The sequence below is a fragment of the Tupaia chinensis genome, unplaced genomic scaffold, assembly GCF_000334495.1.
Source record: "Tupaia chinensis unplaced genomic scaffold, TupChi_1.0 Scaffold000315_1, whole genome shotgun sequence".
Taxonomy (NCBI): domain Eukaryota; kingdom Metazoa; phylum Chordata; class Mammalia; order Scandentia; family Tupaiidae; genus Tupaia; species Tupaia belangeri.
Window position 1 is genome coordinate 941,836 of NW_006159808.1, and position 11,797 is coordinate 953,632.

Here is an 11,797-nt window from a genome sequence, read left to right on the forward strand (position 1 = left end):
GGGTGGCCAGCTGCCGGGGCGGGGTGGCTGGCTGCCTGTTAAACCCTCCTCCAGAGGGATGGAGCCGTAGGGACGTTTCCCAGAAGCTTACCCACCCCGGGATCAGGACCAGCCCTGGGATGAAGTTCTCCCAATGTGTGCATCTTTATTTACTCAAATTATCCTGACAATAAGAACCTGCCACTGAGGCCACTTTTTAAACTGAGATCTAATTTGCATACCAAACAAGTCATACTTTAGAACTTATCATTCACCGGTTTTAATACAGTCTGGGAGTTGTGCAACCCTTTCCACTGTCTCTTTCCAGAGTATCTTTGTCATCCTACCCACAAAGAAACTCCAAATTAGCAGCAGCTACTCCCCGTCCTCTCTGCTCCCCCTTCCAAAAGCCCCTCATCTTCCCGTGTCCACCTATCTGCCTACTCCGACATCCATGTACAGGGAACCATGTGTGTGCCCTTGTGCCCGGCTCCTCACTCGGCAGTTTTCCAAGGTTCATCTGGACATGTGCATCCAACAGCAAGAGGCGGAGAGAGGAGAGGAGAGGAGCGAGCACCCTGGGGGCACAAGCACGCAGTGAGCCTTCTCCAGCTCTCACTCTGTTAGGAATTCTGGGGGCGTGCATGCATGTGTGTGAGCACACACACACACACATGCACACACACACACACACACACACACGTTTCTCAAGTCACCGGATTTGAGAAATCAAACCATGCCTTCGGCCATGTGGGATCTGGCTGCCGTACCTACCAGGCCACGGAACCAGCCCGTCATTCCCACTTCTTGGCCACTCTGAGAAATCCGCCATGAACACCCGTGCACAGGTTTCTTGTACCAACATATATTTCACTTTTCTTGAGAAGTGCTGAGTCATGTGGTAACCACACGTCTGACTTTGAGGAACCAACAAGCCGTTCTCCATAGCAGCTAAACCACTTCACATTCCCGCTCATAACATATGGTTTCAATTTTCCTACAACCTTGTCAATACTTACTATTTTCCTCTTTATTTTTAAATTTTAGCTATCCTATAGATGTAAGCGATATCATACTGTGGTTTTTATTTGTATTTCTCTAGCAACTGGTGATATTGAATATTTTTTCATGTGTTGATTGGCCATTTTCTTTAAAGAAATGCCTATTTAAGACCTTTACATGATTTTTTTAATGATTTTTAAATGCTATTTTAAATCACTAGCATAAGAATTTTGCTAATTACATTTTGTACCAAAAATTGGTTAGGATTTGTCCTTTTTATTACTGAATTCTAAGAGCTCTTTGTGTATTCTGGATCCTAGGTGCCTATCAGATAGATGATCAGTAAATTTTTTTCTCTCATTCTGAAAATTATTTCTTCACTTTCTTGACAATGTGTTTTATGATAGAAGAGTTTTTAATTCTGATGATGTATAATTTATTTTTCTCTTGGTTGCTTATCTTTTTTTAAGAACTATTTTACTTTATTTGATGTTATTTTTTTAAAAATTTTTTTAATTTACCTGAGAGAGGGAAAGTGAGAAAGCAAGCCACCAGGCCTTACAGAAATTCACTTTTCTGTAAGCTCCTGACAAATCTGAGAAATACTCTACACACCAGGTCTAGGACTCGAACCACAGTCAGCCATGTGCAAGTTGAGCACCTTAGGCACTATGCCACCTGCTGGTCCCAGTTGCTTGTCCTGTAGGTGTCAAATCTAACTGCTACTTAATCAAAAGTCATAAAGATTTATACCTATGTTTTCTTCTAAGAGTTTGTTTTCGCTCTTCCAGTTAGATCTTGGATTCATCTTGAGTTAATTTTCGTATATGATATGAAGTGCTGGTGTAAGTTTCTTCTTTTGCATGTGGGTATTCCAGTTCTGTTTGTTGAAAACATTATCCCCTCCCCCCATTTTATTATCTTAACCATTAGAAATGTAAATTAGTATAGCCATTATGGGAAACAGTACAGAGGTTAGAAATAAAAAATAGAATTATGGGTTGGCCCCATGACCTGGTGGATACAGGAGTAAGATCCCAAATGGCAAAAAGCAGTTCGAGTCCCAGCCTCAGCAGCTTGTGGAACATGCTAGAAGTGTGTGTGTGCATGCCCCAAATCCCAACACAACAGGAGAGGGATGGAAGAGAAGGAAATGCGGCGTAAACGACTCTTACCCTATAACATTTCCTATCCATACCATGGTCAGAAAATCTGCCACTAAAAACAAAACAAAAAGTCACAATTCTATTTCTCTCATTACAAACCCCATCTACAATATCATGCACAGAAAGTGCCAGGGCAGAGCCAACAGGTTGTGTGGCGGTCAGGGCGGCTGGACCCCATATGGCCAACTGCCCGGTTCGAGTCTCGGGCCCTGTGGCTTGAGAAACATGCTGATGTGTGTGTATGTGTCCCAAATCCCAAAATCCGAAAAGGAGGGAGAAATGGAGAAGAGATATGATATGAAGTGCTGGTGTAAGTTTCGTCTTTTGCATGTGGGTATTCCAGTTGTTCTGTGGCACGACTCTTCCCCATGGGGGTGCTTTCTCACTTTCTCTCATTTTCTCTCTCTCTCTCTCTCCCCACAAGAACACACATTCTCTAGTGGAATTAAAAGCGTCAGGGCAGACAGGACACACTGCATCTGGACAAGCCCAATTCTGGGGGGAAGCCTGATGGGACCTCGGTGCTGCTCTCCAAGACAAGAGCTGGCATCAGCAAAAACAGGCCTTGCGTAATTCCTCCTGGACACACACCTCCTAACTGTGCACCTCAGACGCCACTGTGCTCAGAAAGGGACTGTTTCTGCCACTTCTCTAATGGTGATTTTTGAGGAGAATGTATAAAATAAGTCGCAAAGGAAATAGCTGGAGAAGGAAAGTCAGCATGAACAACAGCTGAAAAGGTACACACGCGGGGGCTGGCAGGTGGCGAGGTGGCTAAAGGTGCTGGATTCCCACATGGCCGACTGCAGTTCGAGTCCTGGCCCCGACAGCTTGTTTTCTCACTTTCCTTTTCTCTCTTCGTCTCTCTCTGGTCAAATTTAAAAATATAATAATAACACATGGAATTAAATAGATATTTTTAAAAGAATTATTAAAGAAAGAAAAGGTACACATGCACTCCCACACGTGCACACTCACACACACACACAAATGAGAATCGCCCTGCTCCGCATATCTAAGCATGTAATAGAACATTGGTTAGGAAAATCTTAAAGATGGACTCCAACACTTTTAAAAGCACAGACGTCAACATTACCTTTAACCTTGCGTTCTGGTAAATTCGTGATTTATACACCGAGCCCTAATGTACAAGATTATGTTTAAGACAGGAAAACTCCCGTAATTGTTTCACCTCCTTCTAAAAGTTGTCTTAGTTTTCTGCTTCGGCTTCTCTCCAGGGGTTTGCGTTTTCAGACAGGACAAAAGTGCTGAGAGGGAGCATGAGTTTGGATAAAAACTGATGTGTTTTGGGGCCAGCCACAGTGGCACGGGTGGTAGGGTGCTGCTGCACAGAACTGGAAGCCCAGGGAAGGCCCTAGGTTCAGTCCCTGGGCCAACCCAGACAGCCTGTGATCCTGGCTGGCTAGAAATCTAGAGGGGAGATCGCAGAGTGACAAGACCCCACTGGGGATCCCTGTCTCTCTCTCTCTTTCTCTCTTCCTCTCTTTCTCTCTTCCTCTCTTTCACGAAAGAAATAGTAGACTTTTTAAAATTAATGCATATTTAGTTGTTAATCTGACACCTACAGGACAAGTAACCAAGGGAAAAACAGAGAAATTGTACACCATCGGAATCAAAAACGTCCGTATAGCAAAAAACATTATCGAAGTGAAAAGAGAATCCTCAGAATGAAAGAAGAAATTTACTAATCATATATCTGATAGGAACCTAGTATCCAGAATACATGAAGAGGTGCATAAAACATGCACAGCCTTCTATGCTAGCTGCAGGAACCCGTTCAGCTCCAAAACGAACACAGCTTACCTGCGTAAGGTAGATCGTATCCTTAAAGGCACGCACTGGGTCTGGGCTTTGGGGGAGTTTGAAATGAAGCTGGGCCTGATGAAGCATTTCACTGTTTCCCCCTGAATGATGTTGTCGATGAAGTGAAAAGTTGCTGTCGTAAGACCAGTCATTTTTAGACGAGACCTTTTAAATAAAGAGTCAGTCATAAATTGAGAAATTCTCTTTTCTGTAAGCTCCTGATAAATCTGAAAAGCACTCTACACACCGGAAAAAAGCTCAGGGTTATTTCGGTGGCTCTCATTTCACAAGTGTTTTTGCATCGTTTTTATTATTGGTGAAAGACTAGCCTTGTGCTAAGACTAGCCTTGGCGTCTAGAGCCTCCCCAATTCAATCCGAGAAAGCTGGTGTTTCTCTCTGAAGTTTGACCTTATCAAACATATTCCTGATTTTTGAAGCATTTTTATCATTTGCATTTGTTTTAAGTTTACAGATTTATTTCTTCCATGAGAGAAAGAGATAGAGATAGAGACAGAGACAGAAAGACAGGGAATCAGGCAGCCCCATCGGGTCTTCACACCACAACCCACCCGTCTCAGCCAGCCCAGATCAGGGCACATACGTGCATCCTTGTCACACTGCGGGAGGTCCCAGGACCTGAACCCAGATGGTTCCCACGTGGGTCCAGCTGCACCTGGCCCCACTTGCATTTTGAAATAGCATTTTATCTACTTGTAACTTGTGAGGCCTGAGCAGACTGCAATCAACATCTCGTTGCCACTGCTGGCATTCTTAAATCGGAGTAAAATACCACTATCGCAATGGCAAACATTTCAGAGCTCGGTCATACTGCTCCACTGTTTCTCAGGGGTTACTAAACAGAACTGATAAACACGTGTTTAATTTTGATCTCGGTGAAGACAAAAATCAAATAATGATACTCTTCTCTAAGAATTTGTCTTTTTTTAAGCCAAGCACAAATTATATAGACTCTTTAATTTATGTTTTATATCCTAATTTATAGAAGCTTTCTTTTATCATCTGTTCAAAGCAAAAAACAAACAAACAAAAAAGACAAAAACAAATACCTTACGCGTGTTGTCTTTTTCAGGAAAAAAAAAAAAGCATCAATTCTGGCTCGTAGGCCTGTAATTTAATGCACTGTTAGCATTTGAGAAAGACGCAACAATTGCTGGCTACCTCTGAAAGTACAGAGTTTTCATGCAAGTTACACAGAGGCTTTGAAAACACATACCCTGCCCCCTACCCAAAACCCTGAAAATTCGAAAGTTTCATTATCGTCCATAAAGGATGACTGATAATTCCCGGTAATCATGCAACACACGGGCCACTCACTTCAAAAGGTCAAAGTTATTCTGTGGATACCGATTCATACCAAAATATGAGAAATGACCGTGAGCCATGTTTAATTTGGAAGTGTTTCCCAATTATATCTATTTTTCCAAATTGCCACCCCCAGAATCACCTTGAGAACATGAATTACGCCTGTCTTCTCTGTACGGCAGGAGTATTTGCACTTGCAGCCCTTGTGCACACGTGCTGGGGCACACTTCCCCAAGAGCCTCCGTCCGCGCCTCCTCCTTTTAAAGTCGGAAGCACATCTTTTGACCTCCCTGCTCCCGCACAGACCCAGCAGGATCGAAACCCTGTGCTCTGACAAAAACGTGCACAGGAATGTTCAGGGCAGCATTACTCATAATAGCCACAAAGAGAACACAAACACCCGTCACCTGGTCGGTGGATCTGGGAAGTGGGACATGGACAGAACAGCTGCACCAGCCAGGAATGGCACACAGATGCAGGAGCAGCAGCGTGGCCCTTCAACGCTGTCCGCTGTCGCAGAAGCCAGTCTGGGACCAGGTGGTGGCGAAGTGGGGATACGCTGACCCACGTGGGAAGGTCCTGGATTTGCGCCCAGGGACCTCCCTATGCACAGGCATGCGTGTGTCCCTGATCCAGAATGGACTGCAGCAGGAAGACGCCATTGGGGACGCCTGCCCCTCCGGGTCTTTCTCTGTCTCTCTCCTCCGCATGCAAAGAAATAAATAAATCACCTTTTATGAAAGTCTCAAAAGACCACATACTGTGTGATTCCAAACACAGGAAATGCACAACAGGCACTCTACAGACACGTGAAGTGGGTTCGTGGTGCCCAGGGCTAAGGTAAGCGGGGAGCAGATTGTGGCACTGAGAGGTTCAGGGTTCCTTTTAAGGGATGAAAATGTCCTCAGATTCGTTTGCCTCATGGTCACACGACTCTGAATCTGGTGACGACCACTGAGTCGCGCATACACACTTAATGGGTTCACATACAGTAAGGGAATTCTATCTCAGCAAAGCTGTGTAAAAAGAGCACACCTAACTTTGACACTGAAGCTTTAGGAACGAGGACAGTGGAAACCCGAAGAGAAAATCAAATCCACCAATGTGCAGAGAAAGGAAGAGGAGGAGAAACGGAAGAAGGAAGAGGAGAAGAGACACGATAAGATCAGACAAAGGCTGGCTTACCGCCTTCACCTCTTCCTGTGTGAAAACTCAGTCCTATTATGTAAGTGTCCGTAAATGACGAAGCACGACAGTGGCCGGATGTACGAGAGCAGCGAGCTCAGAGTCATTTTCACGTGTGATAAGATGTCGTTTTCTATTTAACTTTTATATGTTCCCAAAGGCACATAATTAAAAGCAATATATGAAAGTTCTAATCTCCGAAATGATTATAAGAATTCAGCTCCCCAAAAGCTAAAGAATAAGAGAAGTCCTCTTTTCTCGTTTTCTTTTTAAACGTTCACTTGGACAAGCAGATTTCATCCACTTTCTAAACCACTCGACCCAAGGCCCACGGTTTCCACTGTCAAGCCCTGGAAAATCAAATGACGGCTTACCTGTTCTAACGTACTGAAGGAAGGCCAGGACTGGTATCCATATTCAGATATGAATCGAGCTTTAGGGAAGATTCTCCAATCCCAGCAGTCACTGGCATAGTCATAGAAATGCACATCTCCAAAATGTGTACTGTACGGGTTAGTAGAGACCCAGCCTTCTGCGATGCTCTCGACCCCGTTGGTAGGACTGGATGTAATAAAAGGACGACTCTTGTCTCCCTGAGTCCAGAAACACCATGATTTAAAGGATAATTGTCATCCACTAAAGAATAGGTCACTTATTTATTTATCTGCATTTTGCCAGAGGGCATGTGTGCTCACTAGAGACAGAGAGCGAGGGAGGAGGCCAAGCATCCCCGCAACGAGGTGTGGTCCTGCTGCAATCCCTTCTCCTCTGTCCATCCTGTCAGGATTTGGGGCACCCACACACATGTGCACAGTGTATTTTTCAAGCCACCAGAGCTGAGATTCAAATTGTAGTTGGGATCTGGCTCCCTGAACCACTAGGCTATAGTGCTGGCCCCAAATCAATCCCTTATAAACCCCCCCAGGGAGATGACCATGCCACAGTCCCTTCTCCTCCAGTCCCCTCTCAGGCATCCACACATCCGCTTAGACGATGTTCCAGCTGCCAGTCTGGGGCTTGAACTACAAAGTGAGCCATGTGCAATCCAGTGCCTTAACCTCCATGCCACCTGTTGGCCCCTGAATCATTTACTTCTTTAAAAATATTATCAAGTCCTGGGACCAGCAGCAGATGGGGCAATGGTTACATTGCTGGACTCCCACGTAGTCAACTACAGCTGGAGTACCAGACCCACGGCTTAAACTTCACGCTGGGCATGTGTGCGTTCTTCCATTACTTTGGATTTCTGAGCATTTTGGTAAGCTAAGCCAGTCAGTAATGAGTCTCTGCCTAAAAAGGTCCACTTTGATGTTACATTTTCTTCTGTTTATAAGCCATTTATTTGTGAGGCCTGGGTTTTTGTTATGATTCTCACAGATAATCTCTTCCTAGGTCATGACCTTAAGTGTTTATCTGGACCAAGAGATACCATAAGATGAAGCAAGAAATGGCCGCAATAAGAAAGCAGGAAATGCCAGAGGTCGCTCATCATTGTAATTTGTGGCGCTTGATGGTGCCCTTCCTTAAACTCGGTATTCTTGTTAGAAACAGCAACAGGAATGATTACGTGGCACTCAGTCCTGTCCGCCTTCGGGAACTCTGAGACATCAATTATTGCTCATAATGCCCCTTCAGATAAATATGTCCCGTGTGAGAAAGGAGTCACCTTCCATTTCAGAGACAGAGAAGCAGCACACAGAGGCTACATGTTTTAAATTCAAGGATGTATTATTAAAATTAGAGATTAAACAGCCCAGCAGGTGGCATGGTGGTTAAGGTGCTAGCATCCCAAATGGCCAACCAGAGTTCTGGTCCTGGCACCAGTGGCTTGAAAATCACGCTGGGCACGTGTGCATGTATGCTCAAAATTCAGAGAGGAGAATGGAGAAGGGATTGTGGCATGGCCATTCCCCCTGACGGGATGATCTCTCTTTCCCTCTCTTTCTCTCTCCAGTGAGTGCATGTACTGTATGGCAAAAACGTTAAAAAAAAAAAAAATAGAGCTTAAGCTGTAATTATCTGTTGACTGATACTAAGGACGATGACGCCGAGCACTGACTGAAAGGTCACCAAGCGCCAGGGTGTGTGTTATGCACCTTCCTTCCATCACCTCAGTCCACAAAACAACTCGTAAGAGTTAGTCCTCCTTCTTAAGCCAATTTTATAGACACGAAGGTGGAGATTAAGAAACCTGCCCAGGATTATATAGACAGTACGTGGTCCCGCACCTTCTGGATTTTCATTCCTAAGCACTATGCTGCAAAATGAAAATCTTCAGATACTGAAATCTATTTCTTAATAGCAATACTGTGAGTAAAAAGATTACAAAACAGAGTCCTGCAAACATTAATTAAAGCTATCCTGTCACATTTTTGTGACTAGAACAATCTTCATGACACAGAATATCAAGTAAGCCATCAGTGCAGATCGGTGTTCTCATGAGCCATCCTGACAGATTAGCACCATCAGCTGGAAATATTTAGGGATCCTGTCACATACTACTCTAAAATATATGTCCCTTTTCAGATTGCTTCAAGCTGTTCCCAGGTATTTAAAACACATAATTATAGGGATGAGCAAATGGCGTAATGGTTATGTCACAGGACTCCCCTAGTCGACCGAGGTTCGAGTCCCAGACCCAATGGCTTCAAACTCACATCGGGCACATGTGCATGCGTGCCCAAAATCCCAAGAGGAGAATGGAGGGAAGGGATTGCAGCGTGGTCATCCTCCCTGGGGGGGTGACTTCTCACTTTCTGTCTCTCCAGCAAGGGCACACACCCTATAGCAAAATCCTCTCAAAATAAAATAAAACAAAATAAAATAAAACCTAATTATAGATACATAATTATAAAGACAAGCAAGTGATTATATTACATGTTAAATAGTAAGATTTTTTAAAAAGTTTAATCTTTTGAAGTCATTAATGAAAATAGATAACACACACACACACACACACACATATTAGGGTTTTTTTAGATAGGGTGCATGCACTGGTTGGAGAGACAGAGACAGAAGTCAAGAAATTACCCTCTGGGATAATGGTCACACTGCAATCTCTTCTCCATTCTCCTCTTAGGATTTTGGGCATGCGCACGTATGTACCTGGCGTCAGTTTCAAGCCCCTGGGTCCAGGACTCAAGCTGTTGTCGGCCATGTGGGAGTTCAGCCCCTTTAACCACTACGCTACCTGCAGGCCCCGGCCAATTTATATGAATGGGTGCCTGTTTAATATGCCTACTAGGCAAACAGGTGCACAGAACCACCTCAGGGGATGGGCCCCACGCTGGGGGGAGCAGCCTTCGCTGCCCCTCAGCCCCATTCCGCTCACACCAGCAGGTTCACAGATGACATCCATGTACAAATCCCAGGTTAGCATTTGCAATGACAGAACTGCAGATGTGGCATATCGAATCAACTGATCCAGAGATTCTAAACCTCTGGGGACCCGCAGACAGACTCCAAGGAGAAGGTAAATTGTCAGCATGTCCTGTGGGGGGTGGGGGACCATGGAGGAGCCAACCCTCAGAGTCCACGCCTGTGAGTCCTCTCCTGCGCCGTGGCATTACAATGAGTACAATACGGTTGAACGATACTGTTGAAGATTACCTTCAAAGAGGACATAACATACACTACGTCAGTATTCAAACATCCAGTTTAAAAACCTATTTCAAGGGGCCTGCAAAGGTTAAGGTGTTAGACTCCCTCTTGCCCGATGACAGCTCAAGTCCTGAACCAGCAGCTTGCTTTCTCACTTGCCCTCTCCCTCTCTGGTCAAATTTAATAATAATAATAACATATAAAATTAAATAAGTAACTCTTTTTAAAAAAAAAAACACATCTTCTGAACTTCTCTTATGTCAAAAAGTCTGACTTACTGCCAAGACAGCCTCTCTGATGTTTTTCACATAGAGCGTCACATAGTCATCGATGTAGGTCTGCAGGTCCCTGGGGTCTATAGCGTACCAGTTCGTCATCAGAGCTGCTTCGTTTTCATTATTGCCACTCCATATGATCACAGAGGGATGAGGTTTCAGTCTTCTGATCTGCAATTGACGAACACTTCAAATAATTTTGAAATAGTAAAGGTAAAAAGCTCAGAGCTATAATTACTCATAAAATCACAGCCATTGTGTCCTAGCATATAAACTCATCCCTGCCAGAGAAGTTAGAAAATTATTAGTAATGTTAGGTGGGAGAAAAACATTTTTTTAAAGGAGAGGTGTTTTTTTTTTTTAATATTTTTTTAAGAATTATTTAATTTTATTTATTTTAATTTGACCAGAGAGAGACAGAGACAGAGAGGGGAAAAGTGAGATGTCAAGCCCCCAGGTTCAGGACTCAAACCATGGTCAGCCATGTGGGAGTGTCCAACGCCTTAACCACCATGCCACCCGCTGGCCCCAAGGAGAGGTTTTTGATATAGGGTGCATGCGCTAGCCAGAAAGAGAGAGAAGGAGAGACAGAAAGCGAGAAATCACCTCCCCAGGGGGGATGGCCACACCACAATCCCTTCTCCATTCTCCTCTCGGATCTTGGGCATGCACACGCGCCAAGCATGAGTTTAAGCCACCAGGTGTAGGATTCAAACCGCAGTTGACTACATGGGAATCCAGTGACATAGCCATTACACCAACTGCTGGTCCTGGGAGAATAACATTTTAAGCAATCTCTGAGACTCTTTTTTTCTAGGCTTTATAAATACCAATAAGACAGGATTCCTCTTCTCTGCTGCATATAAACCAGAGAAAAAAATAATCCATTTAGAAAAAATAATAAATAAAACTTACTTGGAGAAATTTCTGAATTGCCATAAAAAGTTTTCAAGAAATGCAGAAAGCAGGGAACAGTAGGTTACAGGGGATGGTTCTCAAGAGCAAGCTGGACTTTTCGCATGAGGAAACAAACGGGGCCCACCTGTAGCCTACTGGTTAAGAAAGATCTGACAAGGCCATCCGGGATTCAAATACCAGCCCTGGAGTCCTGAAAAACACACCAAGCGCGTGTGTCAAGAATCCCAAAAGGATGGAAAAATGGAGACAGGAGTGCAGCCTAACCACGCTCCATGAAAAAGTCGACTTCGGGAGGACCCTGCTGCTGAACTTTGGTGACAAATAACCGAGACCTGCTGGGAACAGAACTTCTAAAAGGCAGCTCTATCTGGAAGGCTGTGTCCAAGGCCAGTTTTGCTGGCTGTAAGCGGGGTCTCAGGAACCAAAGGGAACACAGCTCTTCTTAAAACTGAAGATGTTTAGAGCCGCGTGCCGGGAGCGGCCTGGCCGGAGCCCCTCCACTGGGGGGGGGGGGGCCCCTCCCC

At 44.5% G+C, this 11,797-nt stretch overlaps 1 protein-coding gene across 1 annotated transcript in view; it reads right to left on the reverse strand.

The window, feature by feature from the left end:
- Positions 1-11,797, reverse strand: part of MANBA (mannosidase beta) — a gene marked incomplete at its 5' end in the record, with an annotated part of 54,780 nt that overhangs the window by 14,496 nt on the left and 28,487 nt on the right. Inside the window, 3 exon segments of the mRNA XM_014588856.2 lie at positions 3,972-4,136; positions 6,855-7,073; positions 10,359-10,526. Coding sequence (XP_014444342.1) covers positions 3,972-4,136; positions 6,855-7,073; positions 10,359-10,526 — 552 coding nt within the window.